The 21,640-nt window shown below is 48.5% G+C and overlaps 1 protein-coding gene and 1 long non-coding RNA gene across 3 annotated transcripts in view; one reads left to right on the forward strand and one right to left on the reverse strand.

The window, feature by feature from the left end:
* The window catches only part of Dpysl5 (dihydropyrimidinase-like 5), an 84,314-nt gene that overhangs the window by 4,184 nt on the left and 58,490 nt on the right, over positions 1 to 21,640 (reverse strand). Inside the window, 10 exon segments of the mRNA NM_023023.1 lie at positions 1,209 to 1,377; positions 3,135 to 3,342; positions 3,794 to 3,936; positions 6,395 to 6,536; positions 10,522 to 10,678; positions 11,733 to 11,808; positions 13,454 to 13,498; positions 16,008 to 16,076; positions 16,776 to 16,955; positions 17,432 to 17,590. Coding sequence (NP_075412.1) covers positions 1,209 to 1,377; positions 3,135 to 3,342; positions 3,794 to 3,936; positions 6,395 to 6,536; positions 10,522 to 10,678; positions 11,733 to 11,808; positions 13,454 to 13,498; positions 16,008 to 16,076; positions 16,776 to 16,955; positions 17,432 to 17,590 — 1,348 coding nt within the window.
* LOC120103488 (uncharacterized) lies at positions 12,529 to 18,881 on the forward strand. Of its 2 annotated transcripts, XR_010052208.1 has the most exons (5): positions 12,529 to 13,751; positions 14,543 to 14,702; positions 17,797 to 17,859; positions 18,090 to 18,570; positions 18,744 to 18,881. It is a non-coding gene; the product is annotated as an uncharacterized LOC120103488 (long non-coding RNA). The 2 variants fall into 2 exon arrangements; XR_005505731.2 differs by having other exon boundaries at positions 14,543 to 17,859.

Consider the following 21,640-nt stretch of genomic DNA (forward strand, 5'->3'; position numbering starts at 1 on the left):
AGCCTTAGTGTGTTTGGACAGTGCTCCAGAAACACCACCCAGCAGTCATGTCCCACTGCTTATGGGACCAGTCCTTTGGGAGCACATTTTTGGAGGACTCCTCTCCACAGACCACCAGCACTTTCAAGTGGAAACCCCAGGTTCCTGGCACAAGCTGCTCTCAGCACAAAGCTGGGCACCTAGGGACCTCAGTAGGCGGGACCTCGGTAGGCGGGACCTTGGTAGGTGGGGCTTCAGAGGTGGTTTGTGTGTGGTCCTCATTCTCTATTCCTTAGGACTCTCTGCTCTTGTTCCTTTTGCCTTTCTTCCCTTGCAGAGTACACTCTCTCTCTGGCTAGTGTCAGGGTCAGGGAAGCTGGGTCACCGCCCATTTGAAGTGGTGGTGAAGCTTTGTGAAGGACTAACATACCTCACGGCCTCTGTCTGCTCCCCATAGAGAACATCTCACCATTTATGAGGCAATGTTCCCCACCAGGGACATCTGAGGTATGTGAGGTATAACTGCATAGATGGACATGGTCTAAAGGGACCCAGGCACAGTGTTGGTGTCACTGGGAGGGTCAGAACATGACAGAGAGACCTAAGGTATTCTGTAGATAGATGAGAGCCAGGGCATGGAGATAGGGAAACAAACTGGGAGTCAGCACCAAAAGAAAGAAACATGGGTTGGGTAATTTAGCTCAGTGGTAGAGTGCTTGCCTAGAAAGTGCAAGGCCCTGGGTTGGGTCCTCAGCTCCGGAAAAAAAAGAAAGAAAAAAAAAAGAAAGAAAGAAACATTTTACCTAAAGTTATTGAAATGTTTATCATGCTTTAGAAAACAAAGAGCAAAAGGAGAAAAGGTGTAGGTGATGTGTGGAGGCCAGAGGGCACAATGAGCAATGAGGGCAACAGAGGCTTCAGCGAGGCTTGGAGGGGGAGGGGACAATGACAGCAGGGAGGGCTCTTTCTGAGCCCTGGACATCTGTGGGGTACCCTGTGTGCAATGTCCTCAAGGTGTTTCAAGGGACAAAAACATCACCAGAGAGAGTGTCTAGTGGACTGTGGCTTGTCTAGGGGCTGGTGAACAATCCTGGCTCTCCCAGGCCCTCAGCCTGTACGTCTCCAACAGCACACGCCACATGTCTCGGTCTCATAGCACTACAAAGGCTGTACCCCACTGCCTGGGCCTTTATCCTGCCTGCCGGCTCCCGCCACACCCTCACCCTTACCAGAGAGGCTGAAACTGGATTCATGAAGGTCCCTCATGCCCCCGTGCCGGGTGACTGGCCGTGTGGGAGTGTCTGCCAGTGGTGTTCCCATCTCTTTTTTCCCAGGGTTGACAACCACAGCGACATCCCCTAGGTAGGGAGTACGGTCCACTCCCCTCACTTTTAAGGTCTAGTGAAGAGAAAAGACAGGCATGTCAGAGTCAAGTGGACAGCTGCGACATCCTCCACCCACAGCTGCCATTCTGCATAGGACCAAAGACACACAGGCGACAGGCTTCTTACCTCCATAGTCCAAGTACTGAAGAATGCCCTTCCTGTTTCTACAGAAAATGAACCTGAGCATGCGTGTCTAAGTGCCCATGTACAGGAAGTGCCTTGGTCTCCGCCCTCCACATGGATGGAATCCTTCTAGGGGAGTTTGGCAGGGTAACGGTTGAAAAACTTCTCTATGGTGAGCATTCTGACACATACAATGGTGTCCTGACAATTGCCAGGATCCCAATGGCCCAGACCTTTTCACTGTGGTCTAACCAGCAAAAACTTAGGGTAGATATACTTTGTTTGGACATGGGCCACTGCCGGAAGCAATACTAAAAGGCTAGGAGTTATACTGCATAAACCAGATAGCCAAGGTTCTAGTTTCTGCTCTGTCACTTAGAGCTGTCCTGGCCTAGGTCAGTTATGGGATTCACTATATTAAAAGCGCTACTGTGACAGGGAGAAAGTGTGTTGGAGCTTGTGCAGAAGGCTGAGGAAGCAGCAGCAGCAGCAGCAGCAGCAGCAGCAGCAGCAGCAGCAGCAGCAGCAGCAGCAGCAGCAATATGAACACTGTATCTTTTGGGATGGAACCTCAATTACAATGTTGCGTGCTGTCTGTTGCACAGTCTTTTTGAGAGAAACAACAGGCACAGGATTTCTGAAGGCCCCTTGGCATTAGCAAGACAGGAAAGGAACTGAGCAATCAACCTGTGTATCAGGAGGACCTCACTGGTCCTGGACAGGTTTCCTATCTGCTTGTGCACTTAAATTTTATCTATTGGGCTGGAGAGATGGCTCAGTGGTTAAGAGCACTGACTGCTCTTCCAGAGGTTCTGAGTTCAATTCCCAGCAACCACATGGTGGCTCACAATCATCCGTAATGGGATTCGATGTCCTCTTCTGGTGTGTCTGAAGACAGCTACAGTATACTCACACATATAAAATAAATAAATCTTTAAAAAAATTATCTATTGGACTGTAGAGATGGCTCAGAGGTTGACAGTACAGACTGCTCTTGAAGGGAGAGGCCCTGAGTTTGGTTCCCAGAACCCACCTGAGGTGGCTCACAACTGCCTATAACGCTGGCTCCAGGGTTTTGGTTTTCTGGTTTCTATGGACATCCTTACTCAGATGTGCACCCCCCTCCCCACACCACCACCAGCACCAGCACCATCACCACCATCATCATCATAGATATATGCAAAATGAGAAGTGGAAACCAGCATTTTCCAGTTCCACCTTCCCTCCCCTACTGTCTCTGCAGCACACTCTTCTGCCTAGATGGTGACAGAGGAAACCGTGTGCTACGACTTGAATCTGAAATGTCTCCTCACAGGTTCACATTATGAATACTTATTCCCTGGCTAGGCCCTGGAATCTTTAAGAGATGGGACGTGGTTGGCCTCTGAAGGTTATTAAGATGGCCTCGCACTCTGGCTTCTTCCCCATCTGCTGCATGGGGACAGTCCCTCTGCACACTTCCATTGTCACGAACTGCACCCAGTCACTTTAACGTTTCTGAAACCTTCCTCCTCTTAAGTTATCCTGGTCACATCGATGCAAACATAATATACAAGACGACAACATCTGAGAGTTAAAGGAGGGCAGTGAAGATGCCCCCAAGGGCCTTGGTCTCTTCCCACACATCTTCCTCCCTGCCCCCCTTACCTTCTCTCTCTGCACCAGCTTCTTATAGACAATGTCTGGGAAAGACCGCAGGGGACAGAACTTGCCAGTGCCCTCCGCGCACATGAAGACGCCATTCTCATACACCACACGTCCCCGGCTGATGGTGACCAGTGGCACACCGTGGCAGCGCATGTTCTCGTACAGATTGAAGTCTCCACCCTGCACCTGGGTGCTGGCTGAGATGGTCCTGGCGGGAATGAGGGCAGGACAAGATCTGAGCACACGTAAAGACATCTCGATGGAGAGTTGCCGCCGGACAGGAAGGAACCGTGCCCAGGGCTGTCTGATAAGGGGCTTAAGTCCACCCTCTCAAAATCCTTGTGTTGAAATCTTTACCCCGAGCGTCTCAGCATCTCAAATACGGGGCCACGGCTGGACATTGAGCCTTTAGAGAATTAGTGCTAAAGGAGGTTATGTAAGTGCTTATATTCCCTACCTAACTGTTGTCCTTACAAGAAGGGACAGAGACACTGGACATGGGTATACATAGGGGTGGATACGAGCATAAGAGTACCATGGTCATCTGCACGCCACCACCACCTTTCTCTAAACTTGAAATGGCCTTTGCAGTGCTGTAAATACAAGTTCCTCAAAACCCCAAATCCCCCTAATCCCAGGAGACCAGTGACGAGCTTTACTTTGTGGCTTCTGGGTCCCACACCACCACATCAGCATCGGCTCCAGGGATGATGCGGCCCTTGCGAGGATACAGGTTGAGAATCTTGGCTGCGTTAGAACTGGTGACAGCTACGAAACGGTTCTCATCCATCTTTCCTCCAACCTGGAACGTGGCAGAAGTACCAGATCAGTCCGGCTCTGAGGGTGTGGCTTCCCCAGGCACTTGCTAGCCCCCTTCCTCCCAGCCTGTGCTCTTTTAATCTCAGGGGGTCGCATCTTTGGTGCCAAGGTGAACAGTGCTATACGCACTGTATCACGTGAGTAGACTGGCAGAGCTTGGGAACCCATTCGATCCTTTCTTCCCTACCCACTCAGCCACCCTAGTGACTTGTGCCCAAAGCCGCCTGCCTGGGGCAAATGTGCCTCCTAAGGGGCAGCTCCACTTGTGTGCCCACTTGGGATGACTCAGAGGCTTCTCTTCTGTTTGTCTGATTTCTTCAAGGCCCCCACAGGATGCCTGAAACCACAGAGAACTGAGCCCTACTCGTACTAACTAGGCTTGTTCCCTACACACCTACAACCAAGTTGACTCATGCAGCGGGAGGCTAACAACAACTAAGACGACAGAATAATTTAACAATAGGTTGTAACAAAACTTACTTAATACTTACAGTATAAGGCATGGTAGCTTACGCCTGTAATCTTAGCTGTGGGGAGGCTGAGGTAGGACAGTTATGAGTTTAAGGCCTGGGTTACATGGCGAGTTCCAGGCCAGCCCAGGGTGCGAAACAAAACAAAAACAAACAGCTTCTCCAAATGTATGGATGCTATTTAGAGTTTTCCATTTAATATTTCGTGGACCGTGGACCACCTGAAAAACTGGGGATAGATGGGAGACACCACCGCATATTCTGGGTTCCGAAAGAGCTACTTGCACTGTGCCGGGCGCTGCGTGCCTTTCTCCAGGGAATGTCCTGAGCTCCCTCCTGGTCTCTCCCTGAGCTGGTGACTTAGCTTTCAGTATTTCAAACCTCTTTGGGCTTGTACCGAGTGCTGAGTGCATTCCATGATAGATCAAGACAGAACAAAACGAAAAACACAGAACCCCTACTCTTCACGGGCAGAACAGGTGGTGTTCAAAGGAAATTCCAGCCCCCCATCTTTTTTGAAATTCTATCAGACAAAATATCTCCAGAATATCACATTCATATCCCTTAACCCGAAAATCCCCTTCTAAAAATCTGTTCTAAAAGAAGTAATTAGAAATGGCGACATTCTTAAACAAGGACTTCTTCACAGCCTCATCTGAAGTGTGAAGACTGGAAATAGCCTAGAGTTTCAAAGGAATAACTAAATATAGCGTTTCCACTGGAGGGAACATTACATAGCAATTAAAAGAAGACATTTGGGGGTTGGGGATTTAGCTCAGTGGTAGAGCGCTTGCCTAGCAAGCTCAAGGCCCTGGGTTCGGTCCCCAGCTCCAGGGGAAAAAAAAGAAGACATTGAGACTAGGGGACTAGCCAAAGGTGGAGCTCTAGCCTAGCATGGATGAAGGGCCGGCTACATCGTATGTACCAAAACCTGTGTCTTAGAAAGATCACAACTACTTAGTGCTCTAAAATGACTTAAAGTATGAAGAAAAAAGATGACTCCAGTCACTAAAACAATGTATGGTAGCCAGGCACAGTGGCTTACACTTAAAACCCTGGCCCTTGGGAGGATGAAGCAAGAAGACCACTGAACAGTCAAGGCCTAACATGTCGTCATGCCCTGAACTAGGAAGACATACTGAAATGCTGAGTTTCTAAGGTTTCAAATAGTAAGAATGTTTTTCATATGCTTTCCTGAACTTTCAGCATTTCAATAATAACAGGTAATGGGGTGGGCCTTTCCCCCCCATGTGTGTGTGAGGAGACACTGCGCTAGCTAAGTGTGACCTCTGATAGCAGTGACCTCTTCCTAAAACGGGAGCTGTGATTGGGTCAGCTCTCCAGTAGGGGCTGTGATGGCTATTCTTGCTTGTCAACTGGACGGGAATGAACTAAAACCCAAGCAGTGAGGGATTTTTCTTGACTGGATCATATGAGATTGGAAGACTGTATATACGCATGCATATATATATGTCACATCTCTCTTCCTCTCTCTCTGTGTAATATATATATATGTATATATATATATACACTATCTATCTATCCTTTCTCTCTCTCTTTCTCTGTCTCTGTGTGTGTATGTGTGTTGTGTATGGTGTGTGTGTGTGTGTGTGTGTGTGTGTACATGAAAGAATGAAACTTTCGCTCTCTGCCTGTTTGTCTTTGCTTTCCCTGGCAAGTTTATATACACTGCTGCTGAAGTATTCCTTCACTAATATTAAAGCCTACTTCTTTGGGATTCCAACATAAACTGAAGACCAGCTGAGACATCCACCCTCATGGCCTGAACTACTATTAGATTCTTGGACTTTCCGTGAGGAGAAAGAGTGCCAGATCAGCCTGCCAGTCACTCTTAGAGATCCCCTTTCTACATGTCCATTCTATCAGTTCTGTTCCTCCAGAGAACCCTAATACACCCCCTAAGCGTGGGCTTGGCTGAGATCTTCTGCTCGGGCAAGGCTGCAGACCTACCACTCCCCTCTCCCAGACGACGCTCATTCGATCCTGTACACCGCTCACACCGTGTGGGATCTTAGTGAAGTCTTCCTTGCCCATGGCTTTCTGCTTTGTGGTGAATGGCCGGTGATCGGATGCCACGATGTTCAGAGTGTCACTGGGGAGAGAGAAATGATCAGTGAGGGGACAGGAGGCAGATGCCTCTGAGGGTGAGGGCAAGTTGGGGGTGGAGAGCTTGGGCTTGGGAACCTAGAGAGTTTCATTTCAAACTTGGTTCTGCTGCTCATTTGCTGGACGACCTCTATGGTGTGTTGCTTTCATTTAAATGAACAGTGTATCTATCGACAGAATTGGCATAGGTGCTGAGCAGTGTCCCCAGTAAACGCTTGTAGGACAGCGGGCAGAGGACAATTGCCCATCAATGAGGGTTTCCCTGGGCTGGGTTGGTACAGGTGGTCTTAATGTCAAGGGCACACATGCTATGTTTTCAACAGCTCCCTGACCCATGCTGTCCCAGCAGGACAACATAGTAGGTGCTTGACGAAGCTTTTCCAAGTTCAATGCTAAGCTCGCTAAGGGACTCGGAACCACAACACTCAAGAGAAAGAGTGCTGAGATTTAACTGTCTGGAAGCTTCAGGGTTACAAATGGCTAAGGTTCGACCAGGACCTCAGGCAGAAGGGACCACGGAAGGGTGGCGAAAGTGGCATATTGTGGCCTGCTCTCTGTGAAAAATGGAGGCAGACTGACCGCCCATGTTCAGAGATTTCTATACCAGAAGCCACACCGATGAGAATGCTTACGTCACTAGGGCAAAGCAAGCCTCAGAGGGTCCTGGCTGCAACAAGGAGCTCACGTGGGACTGCCCAGTAGGGGCCCTGAGGGTTTTGTGTACCTTGTAGATAAGCACATGGGGGCTAACTGGATGGCCCACTCAGAGGGGCCCTGGGATCAGAACAGCTCCTGTGGTGTGGTGTGGTGTGGTGTGGTGTGGTGTGGTGTGGTGTGGTGTGGTGTGGTGTGGTGTGGAGGCAGATTTTGAGGCTCCTGAACAGATTTCAGTCAGGCTAAACAGAAGACCGTCTCTCCTGGGACCTGGCAGGCCCATCAGTTAAGGCTCTTGCCAAAGACTAATGTCTCTGGCAAATGGCTAGCATGATGACTCAGCTCTTTGAGTGGCAGGGCTGACCTTGCCCTGGGCTGTAGAGACAGGAAGAGACGTCTACAGAACAGGAGTGTTCCGTGGCTCCCCAGAGGCTCCCCACCCTCTCTGCACCTGTAGAAGCCGTAAGAAATGATGGACTCTCAGGGTTCATTCTCTTCTTAGAGACCGGCCAGGTGAAGCTCAGACTAGAGGAGATTTCAATACAGGATAATGGACTGCAGGCCGGAGACCCTGAGAGCTAGGCTCAACTTCCATCCTTTAACCGAGTACCCGACTGCTTCAGAAGCAGGTACCCTAGCCTGGTGGGGACAAATGGTAGTAAATTTTTATTTATTATTCATCTATTTCTTTGTATGTGTGTATCGCGTGTGCACACATGTATCATGGCCTGAGCATGGAGATCAGAGGACAACCCTTTGAAGTCAGTTCTTCCTTCTAATGTGTGTGTTCTGAGGATCAAACTTAGGTTGTTAGGTTTGGGGACAATTGTCTTTTACCTGCTGAGCCATCTCACCTGCCCAGGAAGCCAGATTTAAAAATAAAGGACAGATATGAATTGTACCTTTTATTCATGCTTAATCTAAGAAATTATACCAGAAAATAAATGACAGGTGAGCAACTCAGAGTCTATTATTGTTGTTGTTGTTAAAGTTTATTTTTCTTTTCATGTGCATTGGTGTTTTGCCTGCATGTATGTCTATGTGAGGGTGTCAGATCTTGGAGTTACAGACAGTTGTGAGCTGCCATGTGGGTGCTGGGTATTGAACTTGGGTCCTCTGGAAGAGCAGCCAGTGCTCGAAACTGCTGAGCCATCTTTCCAGACCCTCCGATTCTCTAGTAGAAAAAGGTAACTGATGTTTTCCAGCCAGCATTCTGTATCACATAAATCACACCAATCCTATGTTACAGGAGAAAATTACAGTAATCATAAATTCCTATCAATAGTTAAATTGTGCCCTGAATCCTGTGAAATATTTACAATGTTTACTGCTTACAAATGAACTAAGACTATCCACCATATGGAATAATAGTCCTTACATGAGACTTTATTTAAATAATTAAAGTGGAAAACCAGGCTATATATATATATAAAGACTTAAATTAATAAATGAATCAATCATTGAATAACACTTCCTGTCTATTTGTGTCTGGATGGACTGGACACGTGGCCTGTTTTTGTTCCTTTGGTAAATTAGTTTGTGGCAAGTGTAGTATTTCAAAAGATTCTCTGGGGGTTGGGGATTTAGCTCAGTGGTAGAGTGCTTGCCTAGAAAGCGCAAGACCCTGAGTTCGGTCCTCAGCTCCGGAAAAAAAAAAATCAAAAGATTCTCTGAATTCGATCAAGTCTTTCTTATAGTATTTTACAAGCATGTATGTATGGGTGTTGTGCATGTTTGCATGTATGTGGGTGCATGCATGTGGATGCCCAAAGTTGCCTTCAGATGTCTTTCTCAATCTCCCCTTTATTTATTTGGTCACTTCGGCACCTCCATTCATTAGCGTTTCCCTAGGAAGTTTTGTGTTGAGAGAACAGATGGAAGCTTTGTGACAAAAAGGAAAAACGTGTCTCTGCCAAGAGACTTCGCACAGATCTGACAACTTACCAGACGGCCTCTTAAAGATAGACTGGAGCTAGGCAACGGTGGGTCAGGGATGGGCAAGACCACGCCTTGACCAGTATAGCTTAGTAACGTGTCTCTTGCCTTCCAGAAACCTGAACTTCAGGTCAGGACCCCAAAACAGGTTTTTCTTCCAGGGGTTGAGAGGTGCTTTTGTACAATGTCCTCACAGGTTTACCCTACATCCAAGCTCTGTGTGAGACACAGGTGGTCTAGCCTGCTTTCCCAGCAATGGAATAGTGAAGACCCATGAGCTTCCTGTGGGCTGGGGGACTGGAGAAAGTGGCCTGGTGTAAGCAGCCTCACCAGGGTCCTTGCTGGTGCTACAGGCTGACTAAGAACATGCCGGGGCATGAGGAGATGCTCCCACCTTTCTCTCTCCTCCATCCACTCCAGCGTAAGCAGAGAGAGCTAGGGACTTGGCCAAGGAGCCGACTCTAAACTTTAGTTTGACTTTAATAGCCAAAGAGAAGGGAAAGTAATGTCTCTCCCCAGGATGTCCCTACCAGAGGATAAAGACGTTTCAAGCTGTCATGGAAACAAAACTAACTTTTTCATGAATGTGCCTCTTGCCAAATCCAGGATGCTCCTCGGACTGTTTTATTCAGGTGGAGGTTGAGCATCCAACATAGAAGGGATTGAGAGTGGAGCTCAGAAGAGAAAGGAAGGCAGGCACAGAAGGAGGCGGTGACACATAAGGAGAGAGAAACTGAGGAACACTGGGGAGAGGTGACGTAAGCATGGCTAATCTCCACATCAACTAGGTTGAATTAAGAACTGCCAGGGCATTAGTGAGGTACACCTCTGGGTGTGTCTGAGGGCAGGGAGTACCATCCAAGGGATGAATAAAAAGGAAAAAAAAGCAGGTGACTGCCAGTGTTCCTCTGCTTGCTCTCATCCTCCACTGAGACATTGAGTCCTAGCTGCCTGTTCCCAAGCCTTCACCGAGGACTGTATCTATGGGAAGGGGCTACAATAAGCCCTTCCTCTCTTAAAAGTTGCTCCTTCCCGTATTTATTTTGTTGCAGTAACAAAGTAACTGATGCAGTCAGGAAGAGAGAGGACCATACATATCGAAAGATGGGTCCTAGCCCAGTGCTCCCCACAGGGCTTCAGGATAAGGTGCCATGGTCTCTGAAATGCTGGCCAATGCTCTCACGTCAAATCTACTTGTTTGAGAAGCTCAGCAGGATAGCAAGTGGCTGTTTGGGCTCTGGAGAAGGAGGTCTAGGCAAAAATCACCCGTGTGGGCTCAACAGAACCAAACTCAGGACAGGTTTGGCTTCCAGAGCTACAGGACATCATGTTGAAAACCTAAAAGGCCCTGTGTGGAGTGCCCTCCAGCTCAAACACCTTACTTGGCCAGCAGGCTCATGAGGTAGGTGGAAGTGTTGGTGTCCAGTCTCAGGGGCGGCACCGTGACATAGGCGGCTGCATGGGACCAGTCCTGGTGGTAGTAGTGTAAGCCTGTGAGCGTGGCGTGTGCGTTGGTGGTCTCGGCCAGCACCACCTTCCCTGGAAGAAGAGTCAAAAGCATAACTTGGAAGTCTCTGGTCTAAGACTTGGGCTGTGCATTACACTATACAGTTAAAGGAGCTGAGGAAACCAGAAAGGCTTGCCCCAGCTCCCCTGGGCATGTAAAAGCCCAGAGCCTTTCCCATTCTGTTGACTCTGGGCAGAGGACAAGGGTTCTGAGGCTAGGGGACGTAGGAGGGAATTCTGGGAATTCTAATGTGGCGTGGCAGGGTGATGGTAAGACAGGCATGAGGTGCCAGGCCTAGGGGGCATCTCAGCCTGTCCTCTGAGCAGGCAGGTGATTTGACAGCTTTAGAGCTTCTGGGGCAGAATCCAGAGCAAATTCAGAGGGTAGGAAGTCGGAAGAGGGGTCCATCCAGCAAGCTGGGCTAACAGTCCAGCTGAGACCCTTCAAGGGACCTCAGCTGAAGGAGAGGCAGAAGACAGAGCTCAGGTGTCAAAATGTTATGAAGGCTGTGGTACACAGTCTGCTGGCTAATACTGCCAGGGTTCCACGCTGGCTTTGTTTCTCCTGTTACCAGACCCTTACCAGCACCCCAGGCTTCTAGCTTTAGCATTACCAGGGCATCTGCACTGGGAGTCACATAAGTGCTCCTCAGGGGTCAGATGCAGGGTTTAAGGTGGTGAAGGAAAGTTATTTCACAAATGTCTTCCTTCACCACCACTCTGCGCCCCGCCCCACCCATACCCACGGGAACCAGTATAGCATTTTGTTAGTTGCTGAGGTAACTGTTAGTTCAACATAACAGGCCAAAAAGACACCGGTTAATGAGTCAACTTAAGACTTAGATAATTTCACGTGACCTAGTCAAGGTAATAGACATTTCTGGAAAAGCTGTATGTGTAAGGAAGAAAACTGGTTCTCATCTACTGAGCCCAGGATAGTGCAGGGTACCCCGAGGCAGACAGTTACAGAGAAATCCATGGCTATCCGTGGTCTCAGCAGCCCAGCCTGGCAGAACCTTAGCTAATGGGCTCTTAACCTTCTCCAACCCCACAGCACAATGTGTGCCTAAGCCTAGGTAGGACTCACCTTGCATCTTAGCAGCTGCAATGACATCACCAGCTGAGATACTAGACACATTGACCAGGTAGATGGGACAGTGAGTCTAAAGGCAAGAGACAGCAGGAAGTAGCAGGAACCCCCATAAAGCTGCCATGTACCCAACCGCCCCTTTATCAGTCCCGCGCCAACATATATCCCCGTGTGCTACTCAATACCCATCACTAGGTGATAGTTTATGCTCGGGGTGCGGGCTGTGGTCTGAGCGCACCCAGGATGCAGAATTGTGTGAGCAACGCAGAAGCAGAGGGAAGCCAGCATTGGGGATCCCCAGTAACCCGGGAGGTGACCTCAGGTTGCAGCTGATGAGTACAAACCTCAGATTTTCTCTGACTCATGGGTTTTTTTCCCCCCGTTTTATTTTTTTTGTTCATAAACATGATCTGATCCAGAAACAGTCATGTACTACATCCTGTATCTGACATTTTGATGCCTTTGGTCTGAAGGTTGCCTTATCAACAGACAGAATATATCCAGGAGAAAAACCAGACTCAGAGTCTAGGCTGGACAGAAACTGATCTTGTAAACACCTGGATTGCATATGATCAGCTGTTTTATAGAACTGTGCAGAAGTAGTTCACAGCCTAACTAATTTGGGCACAACTGAGAGAAGAACCAAGGAGCTGAAGGCTGGTCAGACCCTTCCTTATGATGGGCTGGGTGTCTATCAGGAAGTTTGTGGTAAAACTGTTGTCATGACAATGGGACAAGGTCCAGACCTTTAAGGAGATAATAGGAAACCTTCCTAGATGTGTCGGTCTTTGCTTTTATTAGTTATCAAGTTAGGAGTCTTTGAGGTGCTTGACATGATTAATCCTAGGGATTGACATGCAGCCTCCCTGTCCTCCACATTCCTAAAACCATGACCCAGTGTTTACATCCTCCAGGGCAGCCTAGGTCATTCCAGAGGGGAAGGTGCTATGCAGGATCCCTCATTAGACTCATAGTGTACACTCTCGGTACAGATTACTGTGCACTCTCCCAGTTTCTGATTTTGTGGGTGAACCTCAGAGCTTGCTTCCCTGAGACTGTAACACAGCATTGATATCGTCTCTGACACATAGCATTGATATTGTCAACTAGGAACCATGCCATTGGAAATTTGTCCTTCTGGAGTCCGTGGTTCCCATTATCTGAACAAATGGAACTCTTCAGTGACATCTGCAGGGAAGGATGGCCTCTCCGAGGCACACTGCACTCTCCCTTGCTTTGGTCCCGCCGAGCCCCAGCAGCTGTTCAGGGCAGAGTGATGTGATCCTAGCACTGTGGTTTCAGAGAGTGAAGTAGCAGATCAGAGGGGCTGTGATGTGCGGGCGATGGAAAGCATGGATCTGCTAGGTAAAGAACAAGGCTCTGATTTCTGGCGCCCTCTCCTGCTGGTTCCTGACACGCTCTCCCGGTGCCTTGTTAATGGCTTTACCAAATCAGGGAAAGACGCTTGGAAACAAAGGCCCAGCGGCAGGCATGGGGTTAAATTATAAGAGTGTAAGCCATTTACACTTGAGCATTGACTCTCAGCTTCAGTGACTTCATCAATCTAACGGGGTGGGACAGAGAGCTGGGGCTGGCAGGATGCGCACCACAACTCTGGGACTGACACATCCATTCCATTCGGCTGGGGTCCTGAGAGCCACTTGTGTCACTGGCCTCCAGACAAGAACCATGTTCCCAGGAGGGTGGCAGCTACTTACCCTGTTTGCAATGGTGATGACACGGTGAGTGGCTTCCGCTTCCAGCTGTTAAAAACAAGGGCGAGAAGGAACCACGGGTTATCATTTCCTTCAAGAAGCTGCACCTGCTGGAGAGCTCTCTGCATAGAAAGTGCCAGGGCAGCTGACACAGCAGAGGGGCTGCCTGCACCCACAGGGGCTGGCAAGACCCTGGCACCAGGCTCCAGCCACCAGGGTTTCCATGGAAGGAGAATCCCAAGATTTAGGATACCGGATACCAAGGTGCACCCTTGGCAGATGATGCACAGGGCTTAGAAAGGTAAGAGGGAGAGGCTGGGAAGGGAGGTGGGAAGGAAAGCTCGGTTCACGATGCAAAGTAAATAAATAAATGAAAAAAATGGGGGGGGGTGTTTCCTGGGCAAGCCTGGTGATGTGAGCAGTTTGCTTGGCACTGACAGAGCTGTCCTCTGCTGCAAGTGTGCTATGACGTCCCTCCCCCATACGCAAATGTTTTAGGGTAACGAAAAGATAGTAAACAACTTAGAGTCTCGCCTCTCCCTGTCTGCTACTGTATCCTCCCAACGGCAAGTGCCGTAAATAGATCAGGCTGGAGCTTTGCCCAGAGCAGGGTTCCTGTACCCAGCATTACCGATATGGAGCCCAAGTGTTCTCTGCGCTTGGGGCTGTTTGCACACTGAAGAATGTTTGCAGAGGCCCTCACCTTTATCCATCAAATTTCAGCATCGGTCTACCCACCGTCCCAGCGGAGACGGCTAAAAACATCTCTAGACACTGTCAGATGTTTTCTGGAGTCTTCCCAGGCACGGACCCAGGTCTCTGCTCTTAAGCAGCAGAAGCAGATGGCAGCAATCACTGTTGTTGTCACCCATCAGTCAAAGCCTTGCTCTTTCCTCCACTTACTTGGCACACACAGCTAGGGCTGAGTCTGGGTCAGCGCTTCGTCAACCTTGATGTACGTCACAGAGCCACCTTGTCTCCAGGAACCTAGGTAGCAGGCCTTAGGTCCACAACACAGCTGAGGATGGCCGTGAACTCCTTGATTCTCTTGCCTCTCAAATGCTAGAATTGTAGTTGTATACCCCATTTCAGTCTTAGGTGGCGTCGGGGCGATGCCAGGACTTCACATGAGCCAGGCAAACATCTACCAACGGAGCTTCATTCCCAGCCCTGGTGCGGATTTCTCTACTGACTCTGAGGTGCTCAAGCAGGACATACATTTACGCCAGAGACCGACGGGGACAGGACGAAGGTGGGAGAAATTGGCTCCTGGGTGGTGGTAGGACCACCATTGGGTCCTACCAATGTGTGTAGATCACACTGGGTCTCCTGGAGATCTAACTACCTCCATGCTGTAATTGACTGATTGACTGAGATAGACTCTATGTACCCCAGGCTGGCCCTGAAACCTGAGACCTTTCTGCCTCAGCTTCATGAGAGCTGGGAATCAACAGGTTCCACATCTCCTTCCTATTACTTTGTGTTTTACGCTTTGGAGAAAGGAGAGGCTGCTTCTGCTGCAAATGCAAATGCTGAAAATGTTTCAACAGGACCCTAGCACAAGAAGACATTCTTTATCTAACATGCTTCTGCCAGAGCAGACTCTCAGCGGCAGACCACTGGATATCCAAATTAGTGCCCTATGGAACTAATTTGCACGCAGGGGTACAAAGCAGACAGTAACAGTCCTTTCCTTTGCCTTGGTCTGAGTAATGGGGCTTGGGGAAACACATGCTTTGTTTCTGGCGGGAAGGGTTCAAACTCTTCCTCAGTTAGAATCTAGTTCCCAGAATGCACAGTCCCGGCTTTGAGCTTGATTTTCTTCTAACACGCAAAGGCTCTGTCTCTTTTGTCTCCATATTCAGTTCTAGATAAAGTGACCCCGAAATGATCTCTCCAATGCCTTGAAATTAGAACTAAATAGGACATTGTGGGGTTTACCCTGTCCTTCCGAGGAAAGCCAAGGTAGCCCCAGCATAAAGAAAGCTTTTTCTTGGGAAGCTTCCAGATGGGAATTTCACCTATGGGGTGACATATCTTTATTTTCTTGTATTTATTTTCTGAGAGAGGTTCTCATGTAGCCCAGGCTGGCCCCAAACTTGTTACGAAACATATTTTTGACATCTCTTCTAAAAGATTCCACGAGTGTTACAGTCTGACAAGTAATATTTTCCATAGTCTCATGATACTAATTTTTGGTCTCTCCATAGTGGTTGTATTTCTGGAATGCAAGAGGCAAGGCTGAGCTGGAGGAAGAAGGTCATGGAGGGGCGGGGGGAGTGTCTTCCCTTGTCAGTCTCTGGCTACTTCCTGTTTCGCTCTTTTCATCAAGTGATCCGTCCTCCTTTGCCACTTGTTCCTGTCACCATGAGATTCTGCCCAAGTGGAAACATCCACTGAGTTTGTTGAAACTAAAGCATGAGCAATAATAAGTAACGGTAATAATTAATAATGATAGTTTTCCTCAGCCTTATTTTCAGTGACAGAAAGCTAACAAACACAGGAAGTCTACATGAAAGGAAAGCAGCTGACCGTGGACACAGGAAGTTTCTCTTACCTCCTCTGGATGGCTGATCTCAATTCCTTCTGGGCCTGTGATACCCAAATCTAGAGCCTCCTTAGCACCCTGAATAACAGTGAGAAAAAGACAACAGAATTACAGAGGTACAAGAAACACCCAACCTCAGGGGCAGTAAAGTATGCTTGCTCTAGGCTCCCTTCTGTACATTTTCCATAGGAGAAACCGGCCTCATGTAGTAAATATCTCCTGATTCTCTTCTCACTTCTTAAGGACTGTATGACCTCTCTTATTCTTAAAAATACAGCCCAGCCGCTAATCGACAGCCTGGGGACGCCAAAGACAAACACGGGTAGTCGGTTTAAAGTTAGAGCTCTCATATCAGCAACTCCTAGGATTAGCTTCGCCCCAAGACAACCAAGGGTCCATCCTCTGTACCAGAGAACAATGTTTATGATGTAACCGTTCTGATACGGAGGTGGAGGGAATGGAGTGCTGCTATTTGCTTTGCGTGGCTACATCTCAAAAAATACTCCCGAGAGATGCTCTAAATGATTGTGTTATAATAGAATTTATCATAACATAACATTCACACTTAATTATCATCTAAGACGTAGAAACCTCTTGGTGTGTGTGTGTGTGTGTGTGTGTGTGTGTGTGTGAAAATTTGACACCCCAGATGTTCACACCTCTCACCATCTTACTGCTTGGTTTAAGTGAGCCTTGAAGGACAGTGACAGGTGGTCAACGTGTCCCTGTAAACTATCTCCATTGCCCACCCCCCCACGACCTCAATTGCAGACTTGCCTCAGCCACAAGCTCCCCATTTTCTGCGTGGACCCGGGGGATCGCCCCAAAGTCCCTGCAGGCATGGAACACTTGGTACAGCTCACTGTCTCGAAGCATGTACAAGTCCTTGTAGGTCATGAACATCTGGAAGGAGTTGACCCCTTTCTCTCGCACTAGTGTCTCCATTTCTGCTTTCACCTGGAAAGCAAGGTGCAAAGTCAGTGCCCAGTAAGACGAGCAGGTGCTGGCCCAGTGGAGAGATGGGGCAGGTCCCAGGTCGGTGCTGTGAACTCCCAGTACACGCAGGCCACAGCCTTCTGCCTGAGCTGATCATTCAGCAGTAATCCCCACTCGATGTTCCAGGTACCTCATGTATACATCGGGATATCCTGAGCACTGCAGGGAGCCAGTGCTCCAGAGTCTGGCCTTAGACTCTGTTGCAACTTGATGCTCACTGTGAATGCTGGGAAATGGGCTCTTTCAGTGAGGCAGGACAGGCCTGCTCACTATTTTCATGGACTCCTAAAGGTTTTGTTTGGGACATAGGGAAGCTGGAATGGTGGTGGGTGAGGTTCCTGCATAAAGAAGGGCTTCAGGGCCCAGCCAGCTCAGTCACACACCTATTCTGACACCAGCCCTCTGGTGCCTTCCTTGGGGGGCTTCAGCACTGTTACCTTGGGTGCCCACCAGGTGATCCCCACATGGAGGGCATAGTCACAGCAGACCTTGGGGTCAGCTAGAGCCCTGCACTTCTCATAGGCTTCCACGAGGGAGGTCTCCTTGTCAGGCAGGACGTGACCGATGATCATGGTGGTGCCTCCGACGAGGGCTGCCTGAAGGAAGAGGGAGGGAAGGCGGTCTTGTCACAGCTCTGCCTGAACTCGTCACCATCATGGTGAGACACGGTGTTCAGGTGCACCCGGAACAACCAGGGAGGATCAAACACAGTAAGGTCTGCTCAGGGGAGGCTCAGAGGTGTGATGGATGATTTTCTTTAGACCCGTGGGTTGAGCAAATAAACCTGCTTCTTCCTCACTAGGTTGGTTCTTTGGAAAAAGCACTTAGCATACTGGGGAGTCCAAGCCTGACCGCTACCTTCCCGGTAAGATCTCCCTCCCTCCAAGTGAATTTTGGCTAACTTCAGTATAAAGACAACAAAATCGACAGCCCGAGGATCGTGTGTATATACCTGTTACAGTGTGAAGCACAATCAAGTGTTCACGTAGGAAATCTGGTGACCTAGTTACAGACCTGCATTAAAGCACAATGTGCTTTAATATGGGATTTTAAAGATAATGATCTCTCACTTTTTTTGTTTATTTATTTTTCCAGACAGGGTTTCTCGGTGTAGCCCTGGCTGTTCTGGAACTCACTCTGAGACCACGCTGGCCCCAAACTCGGAGATCTGCCTGCCTTTGCCTGCTGAGTGCTGGGATTAAAGGCAGTGCCACCACTGTCTGGATTTTCTGTCACTTCTTATGAAGCAGTTTTACTTAACTTGGAAGTAAAAATGAGTGGGTCAAAATTCACAAAATAAAGTACTGTTTTGGTATGGGAGTTTTCAAAAAAAAAAATTCACCTGCATCTTCCATATCAGCCCCTGGTCCCCATGTCCCCTCCCTGAGCACATGAGCACCCCTTTAAAATAGATTTATTTATTTATTTATTTATTTATTTATTTATTTGGAGTACACTGTAGCTGTCTTCAGACACCCCAGAAGAGGGCATCAGATCCCATTACAGATGGTTGTGAGCTGCCATGTGGTTGTTGGGATTTGAACTCAAGACCTCTGAGCAGTCACCCAAAGGTCAGGTAAATGTGCCCAAATAGAACCCGGTTGTTATGACTAAAATAACCATGAGAGGGGTCTTCCCATGCAGGTCTAGCTTCTTGGTTGGGCAGTTGGAAGAGAAAGTCAAATATCATTATGGAATGGTAAGGTATCGGTTCTGATTAATTATTCCGGTTCATTCTGCTTTCCACAGGGTTGTAAAGAAGTCCGACGAAGTTGTCTTCTCTATAAAGTCAAATTCCCTGATCACAAGCCAGAGACACTCCTGGGGACTAAGGCCCAGAAAATGAGTCAAGCAGCCAAACAACAATTAAGAATGAAAACTCTCAGAGCCCCGGTGGTCTGACTTCTTGCATTACTTAAAGCAGCCAACAAAGGGCGGTAGCTCTGTGTGATACATGTAGGCGTGGGGGTGGGGCTGGGGATGCTGCTGCACAGATTGTAGTTTACTAGCTGGCTTCTGTTCCCGGTTCTGCTGGAGCCTGCTAGGCTGATTCATCCTTACCGCAGGTGGATGGATGTACTCTGTTTTGTCCTGTCCACGTGCACGTGGGGGAGTCTGATGTACTAGCATTTGTTTAAAGCTAAATTGTTTAGCTCTTTGGTTCTTAGTTGCTGTCCTTTGTGCCCCTCAGCACAGCGGCAGCCGTGGGTGGGAAAAAGGAGACCCGCGGAGACTATAGTGATAAAGGACTCAGGACAGTCCTTAATGCCTAGATCCCACGGCAAGGATAGGAAGGGCAATTCATTTGCCGAATCTCCAAATACTCGACAGTACAGATCAAGCTAATAAACCGTTATCCTTCTACCACGACAAATATGTCCTTAGCAGGGCCTCTGAAACTGAGCTACAATGCGGAGAAATTGGCTTCCCCTGGAGCCCGCCCTACCCCACACCTTCCACTCTGGATGCTTGCTGAGCTCTCACACCCAAACTCCGTGTCCGCTGCTATAAAATGCCCCCCTTGGACCTAGTGTGCCCACATTTGTGTCCCCTAAGAAGAGAGGTCCCGGCTTGTGTGGATCCTGGAAGGGCTCTTGACTTTTAGGCAGGGAATTCCAGGGGCTAGGAGTGGTCTGGGTATAGGTTAGAGGACTCTAGGTAGACACGGCCTCTGAGCCCTGTGGGGAAGGAGTACAGGTTGTCAGAAGCCCCACACAGCATCCTCTGGAGCCTAGCCATAGGAACTGGAGAGTTCTGGAAAGCACGCTGAGCGGTCTTGAATTCCCCGTCTACTGGCTGTTATGCAGGAGCAGCCACGAGCCCCCTTGCACCTCCACGTGCAGCCCCAAAAACGTGCGTCTGTACCTGAAGGGCTTCAGCCGTGGAGCTCAGGAAAGCACACATTACTGTTACTATTACTGCTACTCTGGGCCTCCAAACCAGAGTTCATAGGCTCAGCAAACCCTCCTCCCACCAGCTGCTGGCTCAGGACCTACCTGGCACTGGGGGCTTTCAGGGGAATGTATATTCCCTCACAGGCCACACACACACACACACACACACACACACACACACACACACACACACAGAGCTGGCCTTTTAAACAGGCACAGTTCCGATATCCAGGATGCACGCCTCGGGCTCCGTGAACATGACGACATCACAGATGTGACAGATCTTTTTATCATCACCGCACACAGGAAGGCCTTGCAGAGATCAGCAGCCGGGCACTGTCCTGCTCCTGCTGCTTTCGGGAGGATGTGTTTAAGGATGCGTGGCTGTGGGCCTGTCACATGTCAAGACTACTTAGACCAACACCTGCTGCTTAGGTGAGCTGATGGCAGTAACACACAGCACGGTGCTCGGGGAGGCTGTTTTAGGGTTTCTATGGCTGTGATGAAACATATGAGCAAAGGCAGCTTGAGGAGGAAGGGGTCTATCACAGTCCGTCATCAAGGGAAGCAGGGGCAGGAGCTCAGGGCAGAGCTAATGGCGGAGGCCACGCTGGCTCCTCATGGCTTGCTCAACCTGCTTCTAATACACCCCCAAGACCACCTGGCCAGGGGGAGCACCATCCACAGTGGCATGGGCCCACCCACCTCTATCAGCCATCAGGAAAATGCCCCATAGGCTTGTGCACTGGCTGATTGGGATGTTTTCTCAAATGACTCTAGCTAATGCCAAGTCAACAAGACACGGGCCGGCACAGGGGCTAAGTCAGAACATAAGAGGGCAATGTTGCTGTGAGTGAAGAGCAGACTCAGTGCGTTCGCAAGACGCTTACAGCTATGTTAAATCACATGCAAGCAGCACAGGAGGAAGCGTGCCAAGAACATCACTGACGGCTGTTTTGGGGTGATTGGTCCTGAGGTGTTTTTCTTCTTTTCTAGAATTTATTTAATTATTATATTAATAATTATTATACTAATTTTGCAACATGTGCTGAAAGCAGTGTCATTTTCATAATATGCATGCACTCCACAACTAGTCCTGGAAGAAGCTAAAACTAAATTTAGTTAGCAATGTTTCCATGTGCAAAAGATGTTACAGTTATATATTTCAGATGCAGATAAAGGTATAGAAGGTTAAAAAAAAAGCCATGGGACCCTTGGCACACATTTATCAGATATTAATAATTTTTACATTTTTGCTTCAGATATTTTAAACTTTTTGTTTTTATTAAAATACTGTTTTGTGGGGCTGGAGAGATGGCTCAGTGGTTAAGAGCACTGACTGCTCTTCCAGAGGTCCTGAGTTCAATTCCCAGCCACCACTGGCAGCTCACAACTGCCTAGCAATTCCAGGATTCAATGTCCTCACACAGACACACATGTAGGCAAAACATCAATGCACATAACATAAAAATAAAATTAAAAAAAATTATTGTTTTGTGGGTGAGCTGTGTGTGTGTATGTGTGTGGGTGTGTATGTGTGAACACAGGGTCTCGTATGTTAAACCCTTGCTTTACGACTGAGATACACCCCCAGATGAGATTTTTTCCTTTGTATATTTAGGGATGTATATGTGTGTGCATGAGTGTCTGCATTTTCACATGTGTGCCTTCCCGTTCACATGTGTTCATCTGCATATTCTGATGTACATTTGCATATGTGTGGCTGCTTCTGGAAGCCACAGGTTCCCATTG

This window comes from Rattus norvegicus, chromosome 6 (assembly GCF_036323735.1).
Source record: "Rattus norvegicus strain BN/NHsdMcwi chromosome 6, GRCr8, whole genome shotgun sequence".
NCBI lineage: Eukaryota > Metazoa > Chordata > Mammalia > Rodentia > Muridae > Rattus > Rattus norvegicus.